The 24635-nt window shown below is 38.2% G+C and overlaps 1 protein-coding gene, 1 long non-coding RNA gene and 1 pseudogene across 2 annotated transcripts; all 3 read right to left on the reverse strand.

Moving 5' to 3' along the window:
* Positions 1 to 112: 112 nt before the first annotated feature.
* On the reverse strand, positions 113 to 2149 carry LOC127628634 (E3 ubiquitin-protein ligase TRIM39-like; annotated as a pseudogene).
* Positions 2150 to 11902: 9753 nt separating this feature from the next.
* LOC127628623 (E3 ubiquitin-protein ligase TRIM35-like) lies at positions 11903 to 14362 on the reverse strand. Its single transcript, XM_052105400.1, has 6 exons — positions 13815 to 14362; positions 13531 to 13626; positions 13190 to 13420; positions 13047 to 13069; positions 12853 to 12971; positions 11903 to 12765 (listed from the first exon to the last, which is right to left on the reverse strand). Exons 1-6 carry the CDS (start codon positions 14214 to 14216, stop codon positions 12230 to 12232), a joined length of 1407 nt encoding a protein of 468 aa, XP_051961360.1. The 5' UTR covers positions 14217 to 14362; the 3' UTR covers positions 11903 to 12229.
* A 7167-nt stretch (positions 14363 to 21529) lies between these two features.
* LOC127628640 (uncharacterized) lies at positions 21530 to 22063 on the reverse strand. Its single transcript, XR_007968686.1, has 3 exons — positions 21947 to 22063; positions 21701 to 21791; positions 21530 to 21612 (listed from the first exon to the last, which is right to left on the reverse strand). It is a non-coding gene; the product is annotated as an uncharacterized LOC127628640 (long non-coding RNA).
* Positions 22064 to 24635: the final 2572 nt, after the last annotated feature.

Raw genomic sequence — 24635 nt, forward strand, 5'->3', positions numbered from 1 at the left:
CTGATCTCCCATATGAATTCACATCTTAGCCAGCATCATTAAAAAGCATAAAAACATGTCAGAATAAATGAATTAACAGCTGATGCTACAATGACACATTTGATTAGTCTGTCTTCTACAGAAACTCAACTTTTGTAGATACAAGTTTAATCTGTAATTTCATTCTTAAGTCTTTTTTTCAGAGGAGTTCACTGGTAAGATCATCAGAGGAGAAATGTCACAATCAACACCGAACAATGGAAATATTCTCTCAGTAAACGTGTGTGTGAAAGTGTGTATGTGTGTGTTAGTGAGAGGATCAGAGAATGACAGTTTTCCTCTGTCACAGTCCAGCTGAACTCTGATTCTCTGGAGTTTCTCTTTCACTGAGACACGAGATCTTTGATCAGGTGAAATGAATGCATCATATTTACCATCATAAAACCAAACACACCAGAGTCCACTCCTGGACAATATGTTCTTCTTCCTCTGAGCAGATTCTGTCATCACACCCAAAAACCAGCGTGTACAGTCTCCAACCTGAACATCCCAACAGTGAATCCCTGAATTAAAACCCTCTGAACCCAAAACACACTTATACACATCAAATCTCTCAGTATTATCAGGAAGCAGCTGTTTCTCTTCACTGAGTCTCACACTGATCAGATCATCAGACACGATGAGATTACAGTCAGCAGTGTTTGGGTCCAAAGTCACAGGAGCTGAAGAGAGAGGACAGATACACACTCAAACACACATCAAATAACACAAATGATCATTATGAATTCATTGTTGTATTCTCAACTCACTGTATTGAACATTTTCCTGCATCTTCTGTATCACAGTGAACTTCAGGTTGCTCAGATGTTTTGGGACATTGATCAGAACTCCTGAAATGTTCTCTGGATCTGCTGGTGTACACTGGGTTCTGAAAAACATTCAGGAGTCAGTCGTGTTGATTTGGGTTCAGAACCGAGAGAGAAACAGGAAACACAATACAAACCTTTCCATTGTGCTCTTCAAGTTCTGTAAAAAGAAAGAAACACAGATTATTCATCCAAACTGAATTTGCTTTTAATGTTTGAAACTGACATTTGTCTCCAGTATAATGAATATTGAAGTTGTATAAATGTTCATTGTTTCCACCTGTAGGAATGAAAGATCTTCAGCTGTCATCTGCTCCTCTATGACTCTAATTGTGTGTGAAAGAGATGAAATCTGTCTGTTCATCTTCTCAATCTTCTCCTTCATCATCTGACTCTTCTGCTCCTCTTCCTCTCTCAGTTCTGTTATTCTGGTGCCTCTTCATCATGTAGAAACTGGTGAAGTTTCTCAAACTCCTCATTAATCTTCCTCTCTGTGTGTCGAGCCTGAAACTGAAACAAAAGACATTTCAGAGAAAGATCTGATGGTCAAACTGTATATCAATATACACTTCCAAAAATGGGATGTTTCACACTCTTTAATTACACAGTTTAATTCAAACCTTAATATGTTCTGCAGTTTGATCCAAATTCTGTTTAAACTCCTCAAATATTCTCAGTTTCTCCTGTAAGGGTTTTAGTGCAGTTTTGAGTTTCTCCTGAAAGAAATGGACATGTTAATATAAAGAGTTCTTACTTTCCAGCCCTGTTCTGATTTTAGATCATTATGAGTTTGACCAGAATAATCTTCATTTACTGTCTGTAATTATTTGTTCATATCAATCATAAAGTATGCTGCAAGTTGTGATGTTTCAATAAATGTTTTGAATATAATTGATCTGACCTTAATATCGATGACAGCTTCATCTACAGGACAGGAATTTGTGTTTTTTGTGTGTTCTGGAATCTCGACACACCAAACACACCGGCTGTTGATCATCGAGACAGAAGAGTTTGAGTTTCTCTTCATGAAGACTGCAGACTGCTTCACATCCTGATGAAGATCTTTGACTTCTCTCCTGTAAGAAAGTCTCACACAGGTTCTTCAAAACCCGATTTAATGGAGGATGATCCTTTGATGATCTTCTTCTGCAAACTGGACATTCTTTCGATCTTTTACTTTTCCAAAACTTCTGAATACACTCTTCACACACACTGTGACTACAGGACAGAAGAACAGGATTTTTAAAAACATCACAGCACACAGGACAAGAGAAATCCTCCTCAGAAAAAGATTTAGACGCCATTTTCGAAATTACAAATAAAAATCTTCAAAGTTTCACTTTCTCCAGTTGTTGGTCTGAACTCTTATTCTGATTCAAATCAAAAAGCTTCACATCCAAAAACATGCATCAGAATGATCAATAATCTCCAGAATATTCTGTGTTTTCACTCGACTGACAGACAGGTGAACTAGAAATGCTGATAAACAGGTGTGTCAGTCTCAGTTTTAACCTGTGAATGTGGGCGGAGTTTGCTTATACACAAGAACACCCAAATACTGTGTGAATTGTTTTGTTGACCTGGAGAGAGGCTTTACTTCACTGCTTCAATGAAATAAAAATAAGATATATAATCTGTGGTGTGAATTGCAAACATTATGTACATTCTATACACACAGATGGACAGTTTCAATACTCAGCTTGAGATCAATTACAGTATAATGAATCAAATCAAACACTGGCACATTAAGTCAGTGTTCGTAACAGGCAAATGAAGACAGACTAATAGAAAGTTTAAAATGTTCACTAAAAGCTAAACTTTAATTGAATTAAAATAATTGAAAGGGCAAATCTCATAATTAATATTTTTCTCCAAAACACATTTGACAATTATTTCCACATTCCTAGAAATGACTTATGAGTCAAATATATATGAAGTATATTTCTATTCATATTTTACATTTTTCAAACACCTGGGTGACAAGGAGCATGAAATTGTTCAGCCATGACTTCCTGTTTCACAGGGGTGTAAATATGAGGTAACAGACCATCCAAATTCATCCATCACAATGGAGCAAAGAATATTATTCTGATGTGTGGCAAAATGTTGTTGAGCTATAAAAAATGTGAAGTGGCTTCAATAAAATAGCTAAAGCATTGAAAATGCCCATTTCTACCATCTGGGCAATAATTAAGAATTTCCATTCAACTGGAAATGTCACGAATCGGCCTGGAAGAGGACGTGTGTCTATATTGTCTCCATGCAGGGTGAGCAAGATGGTTTAAGTGGCCTTAGAATGTCCAAGGATCACAGCTGGAGAATTGCAGAACTTAGATGGGTCTTAATGTTAGAAAGTCTCCAAAACTACAATCAGACGTCACCTACATCATAACTGGTTGTTTGGGAGTTTCAAGATAAAAGGCTCTGCTCTCATCCAACAACAAATTCAAACGTCTTCAGTTTGCCAGACACCTGGAACTTAAAATGGGACGGGGTTCAGTGGTCAAATTAAACTAAAATAGGGCTTTTTGGGCTTTATGGTGGTGGACCTTTAACGTTGTGGGACTGTTTTTATCAGAGGTCTTGGACATCTTGTTCGGATACATGGCATCATGGACTCTATCATATACCAGCAGATAAAAAATCTAAACCTGAATGCCTCTGCAGAAAGCTTAAAATAGGACAATTGTTTGATTTTTCTGAATGTTTTTATTGAAAGATCAACAAAGGATAAACAATAATGACATGTTTTTCACAGACTTCTTTGCTCATATTTACCAAGGGTGCCAATATTAGTGGAGGGCACTGAATAAACTATGTCTACTAGACTACTTTTTGTTGGATAATCTTTAAGTAAAACAGGTTTAGACACAAGGGTTTTGTGGACTGAGTTAATGTCCCCAGAGAAGGTTATTGTTGAACTGTAGATACTGTGATTTTGTGTTGAACTCAAAGAAATTTAAACTCTAATTTGCTCACAATTGTTTTATTTGCCATTATAATGCATCTTCAAACACCATGCAGAAACCTGTTACTCTGCATTTAACAGTAAAACCCTAACAAATAACACATTTTGTGAGTATGTGTGTGTGTGTGTGGAATGAGTTGTATAGTTCTGTCTGTTCATTGATTATCTTGTTACCCTTGTCGTTGTATTTTAACCCTCATGTTTGCCATATCATACGATATCATATCAAATCATATCACTTTTTATTGTCACACAACCATATGCACAAGTGCAACAGTGGGTCAAAGTCTTGTGTGCAGTTCCGAGCAACTCTAAGGCTGACATTAAGATGACGTAAAAGTCAAATAACTCTGCAAGAACCAAGTCATAAAATCTCACATCTGATCTCTACCTCACCTCAGGCCAATTTAGGCCTATTCTCAAAAAACTCACAAACATCTGCCCCCCTCTACTCCTCCTTCCCCTTCAGCTCAGAATCACTTCAAACTCACCCAAGATCTACATGCATCAAAATATCATGTCTGGTGTATACATATAATGTGACTAGGCATAATGTTTGGTATCATTTAAAATGTCTCAGTGTGACTGGTATATTGTCTCTTTCCCATGTTCATAAATCTATTGGTAACAAAGTTATAAGGTCTTTGTCAAATGCTGCATAATTCTGGAGGTCTGTCCCCATCCCTGCCTGTAAGTTAATGAGGTATGTCCCCAGGACTTCCAAACCTAACCACTCCCAAAATTCCCTTTGTTCATGGTTTGGGTATTTAAGGATATGTGGCACATTGTTCATGGTTCTCTGTAGTCAGACAATCCAACACACATAATGTGTGTAATTTTAATAATGGGAATCTGTTAGCCAGATCTCCCACACAGTTTACTGTGTGTAGTTATCAGGTAATTGCAATTTGAATTTCTTATGTTTTGATAAAATGTCTAAATTTGACTTATTATTGTCTAATTGGAATTGATGAATTTATTATTGTACCTGGTCAATAAATTGTTACATTTGAATTTATTATGATTTACTCTGAAACTATTGTCTTTAGTAGATTACGTTAAATCCATGTTTCCGCAAATCTTCGACCAAGTATTGAGTGGAGCATGGGGCACACCGACTGAGACTTAAGAGCTCCGACTATAAACGGAGGGAATTTCTGTTTAGTGTCGACCAAGCCTAAATAGGGTGAATTTTAAACCTCTGGTTATTGTAATATTTCATCATATAATCATTATATTAAACTATTTTAACTTGGGTATGTTGGTCTATCTTTGTAAATTTAGTGGTCATGACCTCTGGGTAGAAATGTTACTCTAAGTGTTTACTATCTAAGGGGACTAAACAAAATACTTGTAGATATAAGGGCAAACATGAGCATCCATCTAATTAGTATTTAGTCAATTACTGTTTTAATTACCAATACTGGTGTATTTGTGACCGTGAGATCTGCGTATATGGCCGGCGCGAGACTCTCTAAGCGACAGGAATCTGAATGAACGAGTACAATATAAAATATACTGTAATTGGAATTAAATCACTTAAACTGAATGCGCACGATAAAGACAGAACACGCAGGAGACCTTCAGCCACGCCATTGGATACCGTCCTTGGGCCAGTTGGGTGGCTTCCCTATTCCTCCTTTACCTTATCCCCTTTCCCCCTTACACAACATAGCAGTCATGACAGTGACGAGACATATACCAATTACAATAAAAAAACATATTTACACAACACAATTTACATATCTAATATACACATATTTACACAACACAATAATAATATACAATGTACAGTAGACAACACACACAATATAGAATACACATACAATAAAAATAGAATATACAGTAAAGTAATATAATTTATATAATTATGACAGTCCAGTGTGAGATAATAAGATTAATAAAGTGCAGTTCTGATGTATATTGATCGTGAGAGATCAAGAGTTCAAAAGTCTGATTGCTTGGGGGAAGAAGCTGTCATGTAGTCAGCTGGTGCGGGTCCTGATGCTGCGATACCGCCGGCCTGATGGTAACAGTGAGAGCAGCCCATGACTCGAGTGGCTGGAGTCTCTGATGATCCTCCAAGCTTTTTTCACCCACCACCTTGTATATATGTCCTGGAGGGAGGGAAGCTCATCTCCGATGATGTGTCTGGCAGTTCGCACCACCCTTTGCAGGGCTTTGCGGTTGTGGGCAGCCAGTCAGGATGCTCTCTACAGTGCTGGTGTAGAACCGTGTGAGGATGTGTTGGTTCATTCCAAACTTCCTCAGCCGTCTCAGGAAGAAGAGGGGCTGGTGAACCTTCTTCACAACGGTCTCAGTGTGGACGGACCATTTGAGTTCCTCAGTGATGTGGACACCGAGGAACTTGAAGCTGCTGACTCTCTCCACCGGTGCTCCATTGATGGTGATGGGGCTGTGTTCTCTGTCTTTCTTCCTGAAGTCCACTACAAGCTCCTTGGTCTTACTGACGTTGAGGGAGAGATTGTGCTCCTGACACCAGTGTGTCAGAGTGTGCACCTCATCTCTGTAGGATGTTTCATCATTGTCAGTGTTCAGACCTACCACTATCGTATCATCAGCAAACTTAATGATGGCATTGCATACCTGCAAACTCCTCAGAGTAAAAAAGGTGACAGTATCGCCGGGGGGGTGGGGAGATGGATGATTGGATACCCGGCTAACGATAAGCCTAGCTAACGTTACAGGGATATTCCACCATTTGGGGAATTAAGCTCATTTTCCACCTCCCCTCGAGTAAAACAATAGTTTTTGTACCGTTTTGGAAACCATTCATACCACTTTTAGCATAGCTTAATGTAATTTATAGGTATGACGACAATACTAGGGGTGGAACGGTACACAGAAGTCACGGTTCGGTTCATACCTTGGTTCAGACATCACGGTTCGGTACGATTTCGGTACAATGGAGTGAAAAGCAAAACAAAAATATAGATAGCATTTTTATCATTGTCTTAAGCCTTGTATTTTTTAAATGAGTTTTATTAATAAAGGCTTAGAACCAGTTTATTTGTAGTGCACTGACAATAGTTTTATACAATTAGTTTATTAATAAAAATTAATAAAAAGACCTTGAGATATGTTTGGTAATTGTACCTGAATGAATTTAAAATTAATTTGCTATATTTCAGATCAATATATTTGTTTTCCTTAATTTTAATTAACCCTAACTTTATTCTCATCTGAATTATAAATAATTGATTTCCGTATAATATAATACTACCATTAAAAACACATTTGATTTTCTTTTTTAAGCATCATAGAATGTGTAACTTAAAAATAAACAGATTAGTGCTCTGAGGACAAGAAATGAAAACCAATGCGATATGATGAATGTCCAAAAGATAGAACCCACAGACTGTTTTGAAATGGGGTTGGATAAATGTTTCGCTTTTAAAACTGTGTGTGTGTGTGTGTGTGTGTGTGTGTGTGTGTGTGTGTGTGTGTGTGTGTGTGTGTTTTTGGTTGGGTGACAGTTGTAGGTTACAGTTTGACAAGAGTTTAGAGTGTGACAAAAGCACAATGTTGTATTTGATTGCGAGTGTACACAAATAAGTAAACACTTTGCAGTTTGAATGATGTCCTGTATTAACAAAATGACGGAGTATGTTTTTGTTTCCAATGTTCGAACGCGCCCGCGCGCCTCTCTCTCTCACTCACACACGCACACACACTACAGCATTACAATCTTGACATCGCAGCCTGTTTATTATGCTGCGTTCACACCAAACGTGAATAGAGCTAAATTTATCGCTATCTAGAGTTTTATTTTTTTTTTTCCCCGTGTATTCTCTGTGCAAATTCGTGCACTGAACCGTGACACCCGTACAGTTTCGGTTCAATACGAATAACTTACATGTACCGTTCCACCCATAGACAATACAATATTATTGTAAATTATATCACATAAAAAGCGGTAGCTAACGTTACTTGAATCAAGCAAACAAATAGCTTTTGTTTTTGCTCCAAAAAGCTTGACTTACCTCGAATTTCACATACGATTCCTACACGTTATGAGTTTCCATCAGACTCGCGTGGTTGACGCTGTGTGCTTCAAGATTCTGACGCAAGTGCTAAGATTCCGATTGGCCAAGAGAAAAAGTGCTAAGATTCCGATTGGCCCAGATAAATGTCAATTATAAGAATTATCCAATAATGTTTCTCAATTCTAGCCTCCATGGCATGCAGATGAAGGGCGGGCAGCATACCCCCCTAAAAAAACTCTCCGGTTCTACGCGATTCACGTAAATGACCCAATTGACCAAGAAAACGGTGATTTTCGCCGAAAAGCGACAAGTTTGCAGGTATGGCATTGGAGCTATGTGTTGCCACACAGTCATGTGTACAGAGAATACAGGAGTGGGCTGAGAACACAGACCTGCGGGGCTCCAGTGTTGAGGGTCAGTGAAGAGGAGATGTTGCTGCCCATTCTAACCACCTGACGTCTGCTTGACAGGAAGTCCAGGATCCAGCTGCACAGCAAGCTGTTTAAGCCCAGAGCCCGGAGTTTCACATCAAGCTTGGAGGGCACTATGGTGTTGAATGCTGAGCTGTTGTCTACAAACAGCGTTATCACACACAGTGTGTGTTCCTTTTTTCCAGGTGGGATAGAGCAGTGTGCCGTGTAGGTGCAGTGGCATCATCAGTGGAGCGGTTGTTGCGGTGTGCAAACTGCAGTGAGTCCAGTGAGGCAGGCAGCACAGAGCAGATGCAATCTCTGATTAGCTTCTTTAAGTAATTAGCTTTAGATAAGTAATTGAGAAGTTAAATCGAGTGAAGAACAGTGGCCATCTGCCCCGTCTGGGATTTAGTCTTTTGGCTGAGCGTAGGTATTCCAGGTTGTGATGATCCATTAATACCAGAAATGAATGTCTGGCCCCCTCCAGCCAGTGTCGCCATTCTCCAAATACTGCTTTCATGGCTAGCAGTTCACGATTGCCACATCATAATTCTGTTCAGCAGAGGAAAGTTTGCTTGAGTAGTAAGCACATGGAAAAAGTTTAGGAGGATTACCTTGGCGTTGGGAGAGGATGGCACCAATTTTAGATGCATCTATTTCTACCACAAAAGGTTTGTTGGGGTTAGGCTGATGCAGAATGGGTGCAGAGGTAAAGCAATTCTTAAGTTCATTGAAGGCATGAATGGCGTCCATAGTCCAGTGAAGCTTAGTGTTTCCTCCCCTTACCATGGCAGAGAGTGGAGCGGTGACAGTGCTGAAGTTTCTGATAAATCTTCGGTAAAAGTCAGCAAATCCTAAGAATCATTGGAGTTCCTTTACAGTAGTGGGTTGATGCCAATTTAGAACTGCCCGTACCTTGCCCTTGTCCATAGACACCCCTTCTGGACTGATGATATAACCGAGGAAGAAGATTGATGTTTCGTGGAATTCACACTTCTCTGCTTTGGCATACAGTTGGTGTTCCATGAGATGCTTTAGATCTGCCCGGACCTGTTTGATGTGCTCCTCCAGTGTGTCTGAATAAATCAAGATATCATCAATATATACTATTAGGCACTGGTTTAACATGTCTCTGATTACATTGTTAATGAAGGATTGGAACACAGATGGACTATTGGACATGCCAAAAGGCATAACGAGATATTCATAGTGCCCGCTGCTGGTGGAAAAGGCTGTTTTCCATTCATCCCCCTTCGAATGTGAATTAGGTTGTAAGCGCAGCCATCTCTGTTGTTCCAAAGCTGCAGGGACCAGGGGTAACGGATATCTGAATTTGACGGTTATATCTTTAAGACCACGATAATCAATACAAGGACGAAGGCCCCCATCCTTCTTACCCACAAAGAAGAATCCGGCTGCTGCCGGTGAAGTGGATGGACGAATGAATCCTTTGGCCAGTTCTTCTTCAATGTACAACTTCATTGTTTTCGCCTCAGGTTCTGACAGGGGAAAGGTAACAGATCAATGGCACAATCACTAGATCAATGTGGCAGTAGTTGCGAGGCTTTGGTTTTGCAAAAGGCTTCAATCAGGTCTGCATATGCTGAAGGTACATGTGGTGTTAGGTTGGTCTCAATAGATACCTTGGTGGTTCTCACAGGTAGAGGGGAGGTTTTAGACAATTGGATGAACAGCTGGAGTCCCATCGTATAATCTGTCTATTGCGTAAGGAAATTTGTGGATTATGGTCCTGCAGCCAGGGTAAATCAAGAATGACTGGGTTGTGAGGAGAGTGGATGACTAAATGACGAGTAGTTTCAGCGTGTAAAGCCCCAAGTTGCAGAGTAAGATCCATTGTGGTGTAAAGTACCTGGCCGGTTCCCAGGGGGCGCCCATCTAGCACTGCCACTGCCAAAGGATTGTTGCAAGGGATTAGTGGTATCTTGTGCTGTCGGGCTAATGTTTCATCGATAAAGTTGCCAGCTGCCCCCGATTCTTATAAGGCTTTGGTGTTGATGGTATCTGATTGGCATGTTAATGTTATGGGCACTTCAAAACAAGCAGTAGTGTGGATAGAGTAAATCAACAAACTCACCCTGTGACTCTGTGATTGAGAGGGTCATGTAGGGCAGTTGTCTCTCAGATGTCCCGCTTGGCCACAATATAAACAGAGATGATTATTGATGCGATGTTCACGCTCTTCTGTGGACAGATGAGTACGACCAACCTGCATGGGGTCAGTGTCATCACTGGGTTGATTTGTTTGACTGAAAGGATTGGGGAACTGGTTAGGTCTCCTGGAGCGAAAGAGATAGTCAATGAGAATAGTGTAGTGGTTTCTGCCCAATTTGTGAAAAATCACTCAAAGTCTCAAGGAGTTTTTGATTTCAGAAGAATAGACTTTATTATCAGACCATAAAGCCGAGTTGCCTGCAGAACAACTGAAGCATCTCTGGGTTTTTGTTCACTTAAATACATGTCCTCTAACAAGCTGGGGCTATTCCAAAAGTGTCACCATTATCCATCATCCTATTCTTTGACAGAAGTGGACAGGAGACACCTGTGGAAGAGCTTCACCGTATATTCTTCCAGCAGTCATGAGAGCACATATGTGAGGCTATTCCTGCACAAGCCTCTAAAAACACATACACACACAGAGTAAAATACTTGCTTGACCATCAGAAATAATTGTACAATAAAATGTCATTGATTATACTTGATTAAAGTATACTTAACTTGATAAAAATACCACCACAATAGCAAGGTTAATGAATTGATCCATGGTTCTGTCTTCATCACAGCAGGCCAGCTCTGACTGTACGTCTGTGTTCAACCCTCGGCGAAACAGCAGTTTCAATGTATCCTCCACCCAAACGGTTTGGGTCGCGAGAGTGTGAAAAGACAAGAGCGAATTCAGCTGCGGTATCTCTTCCCTGACGGAGTACAAGCAGTTGTTCCCCAGCACTCCTTCCTCCCTCAGAGTGTTCAAAAACCTCTTTTAGTCGCTGAATAAAATCACTGAAAGTGGTTCCGCTTAACCCTTGACTAGCCCAGACAGCTGTTGCCCAATCTAGCGCCTTTCCCGTGAGCAGAGAACACACCAGTGAGATCTTACATTCATGAGTAGGGTAAAACGAGGGTTTTTGATTCAGGAACATAGATTGTTGCATGAGGAAGCCCTGACATTTGGTTGGGGTGCCGTCAAATTTTCCTGGAAAGTCTAAATGAGGATTGGCAGATGCAGTGTGTTAATATTCAGGCAAGGGAGACCTCCGGTGGCCGATTTAGGAATCTTCACCAGTATTCGTGACAGATGTTGTGGGCTCCTGCTTATGTTTCTCTGTTCATGTGCTCCTGATGTTACAATGATGACATTACTCTCATGTGTTTATTTAAATCCCTTTCCAGTTTCAAACTTGCAGCTGAATGATATTCTAATTTTTTTCAAATACGATTGTATGTAATACAACCCTACAACCACAATTATTTATTTTTCAGAAATACTCTCTTAATAAACGTGTGTGTGTGCTAGTTATCTGTCACAGTCCAGCTCAACTCTATATTTTACTTTAGTGTATCAGATTAAGTTATAAATGTGAGTGTTTGGACTTACATATAATGCATACACGTTTTCATGGTACTTTTTATTTTGTAAACAAATTAAACTTCTTAAAAACTCTTGAAATGCTTCCATGACTTGATGCTTATATGTTTTATAAAATGGCCTTTAAAACACCAGTTGATAAGTGAATTTATCTTGAGAACTTAATTGTTCATAATATCTGTCATATAATGATCAATAACAACCCAAGATCACATTATTAAGATGTACCGATCTCACATATGAATTCACATCTTAGCCAGCATCATTAAAAAGCATTAAAACATGTCAGAATAAATGAATTAACAGCTGATGCTACAAAGACACATTTGATTAGTCTGTCTTCTACAGAAACTCAACTTTTGTAGATACAAGTTTAATCTGTAATTTCATTCTTAAGTCTTTTTTTCAGAGGAGATCACTGGTAAGATCATCAGAGGAGAAATGTCACAGTAAACACAGAACCATGGAAATATTCTCTCAGTAAACGTGTGTGTGAAAGTGTGTATGTGTGTGTTAGTGAGAGGATCAGAGAATGACAGTTTTCCTCTGTCACAGTCCAGCTGAACTCTGATTCTCTGGAGTTTCTCTTTCACTGAGACACGAGATTTTTGATCCGGTGAAATGAATGCATCATATATACCATCATAAAACCCCACATACCAGAGTCCACTCCTGGAGAATATACTCTTCTTCCTCTGAGCAGATTCTGTCATCACACCCAAAAACCAACTTGTACAGTCTCCAACCTGAACATCCCAACAGTGAATCCCTGAATTAAAACCCTCTGAACCCAAAACACACTTGGACACATGAAATCTCTCAGTATTATCAGGAAGCAGCTGTTCCTCTTCACTGAATCTCACACTGATCAGATCATCAGACACGATGAGTTTACAGTGAGCAGTGTTTGGGTCCAAAGTCACTGGAGCTGAAGAGAGAGGACAGATACACACTCAAACACACATCAAATAACACAAATGATCATTATGAATTCATTGTTGTATTCTCAACTCACTGTATTGAACATTTTCCTGCATCTTCTGTATCACAGTGAACTTCAGGTTGCTCAGATGTTTTGGGACATTGATCAGAACTCCTGAAATGTTCTCTGGATCTGCTGGTGTACACTGGGTTCTGAAAAACATTCAGGAGTCAGTCATGTTGATTTGGGTTCAGAACCGAGAGAGAAACAGGAAACACAATACAAACCTTTCCATTGTGCTCTTCAAGTTCTGTAAAAAGAAAGAAACACAGATTATTCATCCAAACTGAATTTGCTTTGAATGTTTGAAACTGACATTTGTCTCCAGTATAATGAATATTGAAGTTGTATAAATGTTCATTGTTTCCACCTGTAGGAATGAAAGATCTTCAGCTGTCATCTGCTCCTCTATGACTCTGATTGTGTGTGAAAGAGATGAAATCTGTCTGCTCATCTTCTCAATCTTCTCCTTCATCATCTGACTCTTCTGCTCCTCTTCCTCTCTCAGTGCTGTTATTCTGGCGGCCTCTTCATCATGTAGAAACTGGTAAAGTTTCACAAACTCCTCATTAATCTTCCTCTCTGTGTGTCGAGCCTGAAACTGAAACAAAAGACATTTCAGAGAAAGATCTGATGGTCAAACTGTATATCAATATACACGTCCAAAAATGGGATGTTTCACACTCTTTAATTACACAGTTTAATTCAAACCTTAATATGTTCTGCAGTTTGATCCAAATTCTGTTTAAACTCCTCAAATATTCTCAGTTTCTCCTGTAAGGGTTTTAGTGCAGTTTTGAGTTTCTCCTGAAAGAAATGGACATGTTAATATAAAGAGTTCTTACTTTCCAGCCCTGTTCTGCTGTTAGATCATTATGAGTTTGACCAGAATAATCTTCATTTACTGTCTGTAATTATTTGTTCATATATGCAATCATAAAGTATGCTGCAAGTTGTGCTGTTTCAATAAATGTTTTGAATATAATTGATCTGACCTTATTATCGATGACAGCTTCATCTACAGGACAGAATTTGTGATTTGTGTGTGTTCTGGAATCTCGACACACCAAACACACCGGCTGTTGATCATCGAGACAGAAGAGTTTGAGTTTCTCTTCATGAAGACTGCAGACTGCTTCACATCCTGATGAAGATCTTTGACTTCTCTCCTGTAAGAAAGTCTCACACAAGTTCTTCAAAGACAGATTTAATGGAGGATGATCCTTTGATGATCTTCTTCTGCAAACTGGACATTCTTTCGATCCTTTACTTTCCCAAAACTTCTGAATACAATCTTCACACACACTGTGACTACAGGACAGAAGAACAGGATTTTTAAAAACATCACAGCACACAGGACAAGAGAAATCCTCCTCAGAAAAAGTTTTAGACGCCATTTTCGAAATTACAAATAAAAATCTTCAAAGTTTCACTTTCTCCAGTTGTTGGTCTGAACTCTTATTATTCTGATTCAAATCAAAAAGCTTCAAATCCAAAAACATGCATCAGAATGATCAATAATCTTCTCCAGAATATTCTGTGTTTTTCACTCGACTGAGAGACAGGTGAACTAGAAATGCTGATAAACAGGTGTGTCAGTCTCAGTTTTAAACTGTGAAAGTGGGCGGAGTTTGCTTATACACAAGAACACCTTATTATTCTATACCAACAAATACTGTATGAATTGTTTTGTTGACCTGGAGAGAGGCTTTACTTCACTGCTTCAATGAAATAAAAATAAGATATATAATCTGTGGTGTGAATTGCATACATTATGTACATTCTATACACAGATGGACAGTTTCAATACTGAGCTTGAGATCAATTACAGTATAATGAATCAAATCAAACACTGGCACATTAAGTCAGTGTTTGTAACAGGCAAATGAAGACAGAAGAATAGAAAGTTTAATGACAGCAGTTGATCTGGATGAACCACATGAACGAGTTATATTCCTCTCACACCTAAACTGTCTTTCCATTACAAGAATGAGGAACAAGACTGGGCAAAAGCACCTCTGAATGTCTGTGTGAAGTTCATCATGTATCTCTCTTATCTGCTCACACATTGATTGAAGCAAACATGAATTATTTCTTTGAATGATGAGCACTAATAGTAATAGTAATGTAAGTGTATTGTTTGCTGTTGTTTTAAATAAAGATCCAGCTTATTAAAAGCTCCAGTTCTCACAGTATTCATAATAAAATCACTAATGATGTGTATTTACTCAAAGTCCTCCCATTAAAGGGATAGTTCCTCCAAAATTAAAATACTGTAATAATGTTCTGACCCTCATGATGTTCCAAACCCATATGACTTTCTTTGTACCATGAAAAAAAAGGAGATATCAAGAAAAATTTGCCAAAATTGATTATACAGTTGGGGTTTATGGTTAATCTGCTGATTGGTCAGTTTAAATGTATTTATATAGTGAATATGTAAACTATGTACAGTGCTCTCCACTAAAATTAGCAACTCGAAGGCTGAAGTCATCAAAGGTAGTTGGTACCTCTTCATAATGGTGATGTAATTCAGCCCCCAATAGTTGATACAGGGGCTTAGAGAACTGTCCTTTTTCCCCACACAGAAGAACCCCTTACTGGCCGGGGAAGAGGAAGGGTGGATGAGGGCAGATGAGCCCGGCCGTCATCGACTCCATGATGTACATCTCCGTAGCCTCCCGCTATGGAGCAGAAAGAGAGAAGAGTTGACCAAATGACGGAGAAGTGCCTGGGAGGAGATCAAGAGCGCAGTCATACAGGCGGTGCTGAGGAAGAGATGCATCCTGGGACTTAATGAAGACCACCTTCAATTCATGAATGCATTGTTTCTTAGTCATTTCTTTTTACCAGCTGATTCTTCATGCATCATTTGTGTTTTACGTTTTTGATAAGTCTACTTTTGTACATGATTCAGACTGGTTATCACACATATTTAACCTTTGCTCAGGCTGATGTTAATCACTGTGGGATTCTGTTATATATATATATATATATATATATATATATATATATATATATATATATTTATTATTAATATTTTTAATTTGGGGAACTTCGTAGTTAAATTTTAATTGGGGTGTTTCACAAAACACTTTTACAACATAAAAAACAGAATCTTTGTAATCAACTTACATTATTTATATTTGTATTTTTATGTTAATCACAGTTTTACACTTTTCACACAGATTTCTAATCGTCTAGCTGTAATATCTAATGTCCTCACTGGTTAAATGTTTGTCTTTTTCTCCTGTAACTGCAGTGAAATACTGACATGTTTCAAAGCTGAACACTTCCTGATAAAAGTGTACAGACTGTCCACTGGGGGCAGCAGAGTCCATGGCGATGACGCTACTCATATGACGCATTGACGTAAGAGCACGCCTCCGAACTTGTGCAGAAGCAGTAAAGGCTTGTGGAAGTAGAGATGACAAGCAGAAAGAGACAATAGTCAGGAACAAACCAGATACTTTGGACAAGAAAGTGGAAAAGACAGAAAGATACAAATGCAGTCATCAATGCTCTATAAAAGAAAACTCATTAATAATGACAAAGGAGAATTTTTTGGTTTTCATTATCATGATTATCAATGTCACTGCATAACATTATACTACGTATATTTGGAAACATAGGCCCTGGTATAGGATGTGCATTATATGCAGATGATGGCGCCATATGGAAGAGGGGTCGAAACATCTCGCAGGTCATCTCTTGCGTGCAGGCAGCCATTAAAAACTGGAACTGTGGACTATAGACTGGAGATTTAAAATGTCAACAAGTAAATCATGTGGTATGTTCTATACTCGCAAAATAAATCCCAGAACATTATGAATTAATATGATATGATAAAGCTTTAGAACGAGTGAAAACATTGAAATATCTAGGTGTCTGGTTTGATAGCAGATATATATGGAAAAAACATATAGATGAAATTAATAATAAATTTAGAAAGTCCTTAAATGTGATGAGGGCAATAGCTGGCAAAGAGTGGGCAGCAGAAAGAAAAGGATTGTTGATGATATATCAAGCTATGATTATATCTGTGTTGGATTATGGCTGTATGATATATGGAGCCGCATCAATAACATTATTATTAATTTGCGTTAGAGCTGCACGACTTGGACAAAAAGTCTTATTGCGATTATTTTTAAAAATATTGCGATTTTGATTTGAACTGCGATTTTGATGGTGATGTTTTCCATGTTCAACTGTAAAAAGGCTACTGGGGTTTTTACACTTGAGCCCTCTTAAAAAGAACCAAACTGAGACCCTTTTTCAGTTCACCTACAAACAAATAAATATATAAACAGTAAAACAAAGTCTTCTTCATATCCAAATGTTACCATCCACTATGTACCTGTTTTTGTCCATTTTGTGACCGGATCTCAGTAATCATCATCATTAGTTTGTGAAACACAGTCAACTTGAATATTAGGGATGCTCCAATCAGGATTTTAACATCTGATACCGATCTCCAATTCTCTTCTCATCTCATCAATCAATGCTGATCATGTGACTTTTTATCTGCAGCTCTGTCAAAACTGGTTATATGTAAGCTTTCTGCTCAATGTCACTGTTAACTACATTTCCCTGTTGGTAAAACCATTGTTGTTGCCTAGTTTTGCTGTCAGTCAATTATTCAGTATACACAAAATATAGTTAAAATATAAATGTTACTCTTTATTGTAGGCCTTAAAAACTAGTTGGCTTATACAAACTATTCTTTACTGTATATAAGATACTCCTAAAGAATATATAGAATAAGTTGAACTGATAACCCATTAACCCATTTCAACTTAAAGTGAAATTTGTTATTAGTTTGTCACCATTTAATTTAATTATTTTTATTCATTATTTTATTATATTTAATTTAGCAATGCACTATAGGCCTATTATAGTAACTAAATATTTGATATAGATGTATTATATGTTCTTTCCTTTTCATTTTGTTGGATGTTGGTAATATTAGTTCCGCATTCACTTGTTTCCGCTGGGAGTGTAATAAGTGCGACACGCTCTCTCGTGAGAGGTAAACAACTGACAGGAGAACGAAGAGCGCATGTTTCTGGACTCTGTTAATGCTGTTTGCTCAGCAATCATTTAATAAAGATGTTTGAATTATACCCCATCTTGTATTCTGCGTTGTTATTATGATATCTGTGCCTTGCGGAGACTGAGATGCTGCTAACGCAGATAATAATAAAAAACGCTTCACGCAGGACGCGCCAGTTTAGTGTAAATAAAAGCGTTTAGCGGAAGTAATCAAACGGAACCGAACTCAAGAGCACTTCTGTTACTGTAAGCATGAGAGGGAGTTGTGGAGCACAGAACCGCTCTGAAAACACTGTAACAATGCCCCAGGTAGCAAACAGACGTTGGCCCAATGTCTGTTGTTGTGTTGGGCCAACGTTGGGTGCTGACGTTGGCCCAACGTAATTTTGTCCGTTGGGCCAACCATGTCATTGGACGGCCAGCAGACCTTCGGCCAACCTAAAAACCACTAAAACAACATTGGGCCAACGTTGGGCCAACCATGTCATTGGACAGCCAGCAGACCTTCTGCCAACCTAAAAACCACTAAAACAACATTGGGCCAACGTTGGGCCAACCATGTCATTGGACAGCCAGCAGACCTTCTGCCAACCTAAAAACCACTAAAACAACATTGGGCCAACCATGTCATTGGACAGTCAGCAGACCTTCGCGAAACTTATAAATAAATAGGTTTACCTTACACTCAAATTTTAAGATTGTGAAATGGCTTATTCATTGTTGAATTGCATTAAGAGACGGCACAACAGACAAACTGAATTGGTTATAAAAATGACCCTTTTTATTGGTAACAAAATTAACTTATTGAAGTTTAATGCAATTAACAACGTGTTGTGGTGCTGTTGTTAAAAATATATAAAAATGCAAAGAAAAGTAAAACATAAAGCCAAAGAAATCAACAAGGAACCAAAAAGTGACAAAAAGGCAGCAAAGAAAATGCAGAAGAAGGCCAAAAAACCCCACTGAGTGGCTCTGATGATGAAGACGAGCGGAGGAGAAGTAGCAGCAGCATATACTCCTGTAAAAAACAACAAACATACAAACAACTTTTTAGAACATTTAAGATGTGTCGTTCTATTTTAATTACACAACCCAAAACAGAAAAAAGTTGGGGTGTTGTGCAAAATATAAAAACAGCAAACCGAAAAACAGAATGTGATCATTTGCGAAAAGGACATAGTCAACATGTCAAATGTTGAAAATTACACATTTGACTCTTAGACTTTGCTGTAATTTCTACAAGTACTTACCACAAAAATGCCCATTAAAATATCATAATTTTCTTTTCTGGTGCATTATGATTTTAACCATTAATTTACAGTGATTTAGTGTATGTTGTTTTTTTTAGTTTGAGACCTAAGCTAAATACTGTGTAACTGATAGAATATGGTGTTAGTAGTTGAGTGTATAGTTTTAAGGGGAAAAATAGTATTTATTTCCGCCAGCAAGAGATTTTCATCATGTTGGGGTAGCAAATTTATTATACATCTAGTGTACGCCTAGTAAAGATGAAATACACCTCTGTTTAGTGGTGGGGTTAGACAGAGGAAGAAAAAACAATCATTGGAAGACACTTACATTCACTTTCACAGCTGCTGGAATCTGCTTGAGGGGGAGGCATCTGCTTTTCTGTGTTAAAGAAAAAATATAGTAATTATCAAAATGTAAATGACTTAAAACTTATATATTAATATATATAATAATTAATAACATATTGGATCAGCCTTAAAAAGGCCTTGTGTACCTTTTTCTGTTGCTCTTTTTTTTCTTCCTCCATTTCGGTCTCCACTATACTTCAGCCAGGTTTTTATTTTTTCCTCGGCTTCCACCACTTTTGCTCCTTGTTTTTGGCTGCATCTGTCAGCATGAAATTAAAGAAAATTAAACAGAGAAAGGGTAAGCAGAAAGATCATATCTGAGGGTTATTTTGTAGAGTTCTGTATGATTAGTGGATTAATTGGCATTCTTTCATTGACTTGCATTGTATTTCATTCAATGACACGTTATGTGAAACTGTAAGGGGTTGATTTCTCTTTTGCTATTTCAAAGTTATGTCTTAGTTTTGAATGTTTTTGAAACATATCACCTATGACAACTTTTGCTAGCAAAAGTGTAGAAAATGGGCTCTTCTGTCCTCTCCCTTGCCAATTAAAATTGTTGGCCAACTCATTGGTCATTATCTCTCTCATAATCCTGTGGACAATGTCTTTGGCAGATGTTCCACCCAAGCTGGTAAGATATCTTGTCTATGAAAAAATCATGTGTTAAGCAGCAGTAAACCAGGTCTAGATCTTAGAATGTTAGTATTCTTTTAAGTGAAGTAACAGAACATCATTAGAATTTACTAGAGAACGTTGTGTGTCTCTGTTTGACAGCCTATCCTCCAGATCTTTTATGCCTGTCATGCTCCTTAATGGAAACTGAAACTCCTCATTCACAACTTCAGCTGCATTCTCTCTTTGCAAAATAGCCTGAAGGAGGAGCGTATTCTGCCTGACTTGACCCTTTATCTCTTCCAGCATCTGGTAGAGCCGGAGTTCTCTTTCTGAATCAGACAAACATACGATGCAACATTATAACTACACAGAATTGAACGTATAAAGAGAGAGACTGCATCTCTTCTTTTGTTGTCTTTATCATAACATAACTTTTCCAGCCTTTTGTTGAATCCATCCCAGCTTTTTTTTAGACGTGTTGCTGGCATTAAATTCAAAATGTGCTTTCATTTCCCATAAAATAGTAAAATTTGACATTTTCAACATTTGATATGTTGTCTATGTCCTTTTCAAGCTAAATATGATTTTACAAGATTTGGAATTTTGTTTTTATTTTGCATTTTACATAACGTCCCCAATTTAAAAATAAATTGTGGTTGTAAATCAAAGCAAATTGATATTAAGGCTAATTGTCAAAAGCAGGGCTTAAAAGGTTTATCATTTGAAAATAGTACAACTTAGCCAGGCGAAGTTGGTTTTATTCTCCTTTTGGTTACATACATTTTATTTTGTTCCTTGAACAGTTTCTAATCCATGTTAGAGACTAAAAAGGTAATTACTAAAAACTCCTACGTAAGGAGTTAATTCTACGTACCATCTTGTCTTGGTTCAGGGACTGTCACAGCAGGTGCTGATGGTGCAAATGGTGGTATGGCTGGCAAGGTCAGGCTTTTGGCTCCATTACTGCAGAATTTCTTTTTTTTTTTGTCTTTCCATTGTCTCTGCATATGGAACAGTATGAAACAGAATCAGTACAATGTACAATACATTGCCAAACATCACAACATTTACTTCCATCCAGACCTTCGCTGCGATCTTACACAACAGGAAAGTGACATTTCAACATATCGTCCCCATGGAATTAAATATAGATTACTACAACTTAATTTTGACAGAAATGTCAGATATAACCTTGTACTGTAATTTCCCAACTATTAGCCGCAGTTTATACATTCATTCTTCTAAATTTCTTCAGGTTAATACACGAGAGCAGTTAATATGGTATTAATGTTTTTTTACCTTGCATAAAACAGTCTCCTGTGGCTTATACACATGAAATTACTTTAATTCTAAAGGGACCATATTCCCAAGTCTTGGATTTAAGGAATCTGTGGTGACCAGATATGTTGGGAAATGATGCAATGACCACTGTATGTTTTTGTTTGTACCTGTGTGGGGCCAGCTTGTTGAGGCCTGCACTGGAGGTCTTCCTGAGGCTGTATCCGTCATATATTTTGATGATGGTCTGTTGGACACATTAAGTGTAATCAATTTTTTTAAAAGCTCAGTGCAAATAAGCAGTAGGCTATAAAAGGAGAACAGAGGAAACATACACTCTTTTCCGTACACTGTCCTCATCTGTAGACTCCAAACTGTTGCCTTTACAAAATTTCACCAGCTTTCTTCTGGCTTTTTCATAGGAATCTAAACATAGAAACAAATAACATCACTAAGCCTATTATCTGAACATTTGAAAAGAACTGCTTGGCATAACTCACAAGGAGCATCTTTTAATTTTTGAATAGTTATTTCTCTATATTTCTCAATAATAATTCATAATTAATTCCTCAAAGACTTACCATACTCAGCCACCCATTCAGTTGTATATTCGTCCCATTCTTCATCAGGAGTTTCATTTTTTTCAACCGCTTTTCTACATTTTGTACCGTTATATGGGGGCCAAAAGGAAATTTTTTGTCGATGCTCAGCCAGTCACTTGGTATTACCTCTGTCTCATTCTTTTCAGTAAAAACAACTATAGAATACATCTATAAAAAACAAAAACAAAAAAACAATATATCTAGTGTTACAACTATATACATTTATTGAAGCTCTATTAATTACCCAGTGGAAATCTATCTAAACTAAAATAATTCCTAGTCTTATTATTACTATTCTTTATGATTGATAAGTTTTGTACATTTGTCAGATGCAGAAAGGGGGGTGGGGGGGGGGGCTATTGGGGAATCAAGCAGTATGCAGCAAAGGATATGCCACAAACCCTTCCTTATGCTGTAAAAGAAGGACTTTTGAAACAGTCTGTGTAGGAACAATAGTCAATGACTGCCCGGGTTGTTTCGCAAAGGTTATATCAAGACTTGATGAATCAATGGGATAGGTGAAAAATGATGACTTGTTTTGGAATTTAAGACAGACTAGATGCGATGCTTCCTTGTCTTTTAAAAATGTTTTTCACTATATAAATATCTCCATTGAACAGAATATAGTTGTCTCCCTCTGATAAACTAATTAAAGTTCCACCATTTACATATTTCTTATACTGTGTAAACTGCTGAGATGTCACATTGTATGGAAAAGGCCCATTCTTATGTTCCTGGTAAAAACCATCCTTGCACACCCTTATTTTAGTTCTGACACTTGCTTTTCTGACAATCTCCTGATGATCTGTTGAAGGGGCTGGGTAGGGGTCCTAATCAATTTTTTTAATGTGTAGAGGAAGTTCTCAAATGGGAAAGCTGCGAAATTATGCAGCACACCAAACTGCCTTACATCATTGGCAAGATGTGTCAGCCCGTGTATGTTATACACAACGTAATTACCATAAACAGATTGAAAATGCTCGACAAATGTGATCAGTAACTTTTCAGCAAAATCACAGTACTGGAGACACAGTGAGGGGCAGCATAATATTCGAATGGCTACATGCAGAAGCATAAAATTGTGGTATAGAACATTCGGCAGATGGTCTTTCAGTGCTACTGGACCAGTGTACAGGAGAAAAGTTCTGAACTCTGTTGCTTTCCACCTATCTACCTCAACAAGGGATCTCCCTTTTCGTGCAAACTCTCTGGGGAGTCTCATGGCAAAGGACATAAGCACTGCAGAAATTAGGCCTATCTGATGAGCACCTAAACGAGTTGGAAGTGGTCCCCTCATCCAAAACCCTATCAACTTTCTCACAACCCCAAGAAAAACCAGATGCATAACATCTAATGGAAATTGGGAGACCATACCAATTCCAACCCTGGTCAACACACTGGTCCCTTTATGGTGAAACTCATCGTCTTTATTAATAAAAGACGTATCTGTCCGTAAAGGTGAATCTACTTCAGGAAAAGTCATGCGATTTTCCTGCCCATGTTCCCTCCTGTGTGCATTTTTCACAGCCGTGGTATGCATTGTGGGCTTTAATGTTTTTTACGAAAGCCCTCGCACTTGCATCGCAAACAAAATTTGAAATTTTAATGTCTACACATTTGCCAATTACATCCACACCCTCTAATTTAAGCTTTCCATATTCATTCACAAATGATTCTAGGAACAGATTGACATTCTCTGGTTTTTTAGATCCAAGATATAAAGCTGATGACTAATGGTTGCTTTGTTTTGTCTTCCTCTACCAAGCCTAGAATGGGCCAGAACTGCTTATTGCTGCTTTTGAACAAAGGTAGTCCATCAGTATTCACTTGTAAGTGAATGGCCTTTGGGAGAGGGTCTATCTGGTTTAACACATGCCTAATGCCTTTCTCCACTCCAAAATAATGCATGGTGCCACCAGCAATCTGCTGGACCTCATAATTAGTTGGAGTGCCTAAAAGAGTGCGGGAATCCTTTGGGAGATATGGATGATATTTTCTCAGGATGCCCAACAGCCCATTTAGATGGCATTGTGGTATTTGGCTGTCTATTGCCCAACCTCTGATCTCCTCAGCAAGACACTCTGCAGACTCAACAAATTCGTCATCACTTGAGTCAGTTTCTGTCAGAGCATTTGACCAAAATTCATCAGTCACGTTATCGTCAACATTAAACTCAGTCTCTAACTCGTCTGAGTCATAGGACATGGGCCAATCAGATGCAGCATCTGACCACACATCATCAGCAGGGGCGTTTTTTTCCAGGCATATGTTTACGTCGACTGCGTCAGATTCAGCACTGACGCAATCCTCACTAAGGATATTGTAAGCCCTCTGCTTTGCCTGACGTTTAAGTGTTCTGTCTGAATAAATGTTTGCAGACATTGTTAGTATGCTGCCAAACAAATAACTACAGCTGATTTCGATTATGTTTAATCTAGACTAGAAAGCTACAATGCTCTAACGTTAACTGTTAGAAGGTAGCAGGCTAACGGTAGATCGTTACATTGAATGTAAATTATGCTGGCTAAATTATAAGGCTAACGTTACATTTACATCAGATTGTAATGCCTTACTAGATAACATATTGATTATTTATATACTAAAACAATATATTGAATCGAGCAGATTACCTTGGACTGGCTGGGTTACCGTTAACGGCTGAAGTGAA

This window comes from Xyrauchen texanus, chromosome 35 (genome assembly GCF_025860055.1).
Source record: "Xyrauchen texanus isolate HMW12.3.18 chromosome 35, RBS_HiC_50CHRs, whole genome shotgun sequence".
Lineage (NCBI taxonomy): Eukaryota > Metazoa > Chordata > Actinopteri > Cypriniformes > Catostomidae > Xyrauchen > Xyrauchen texanus.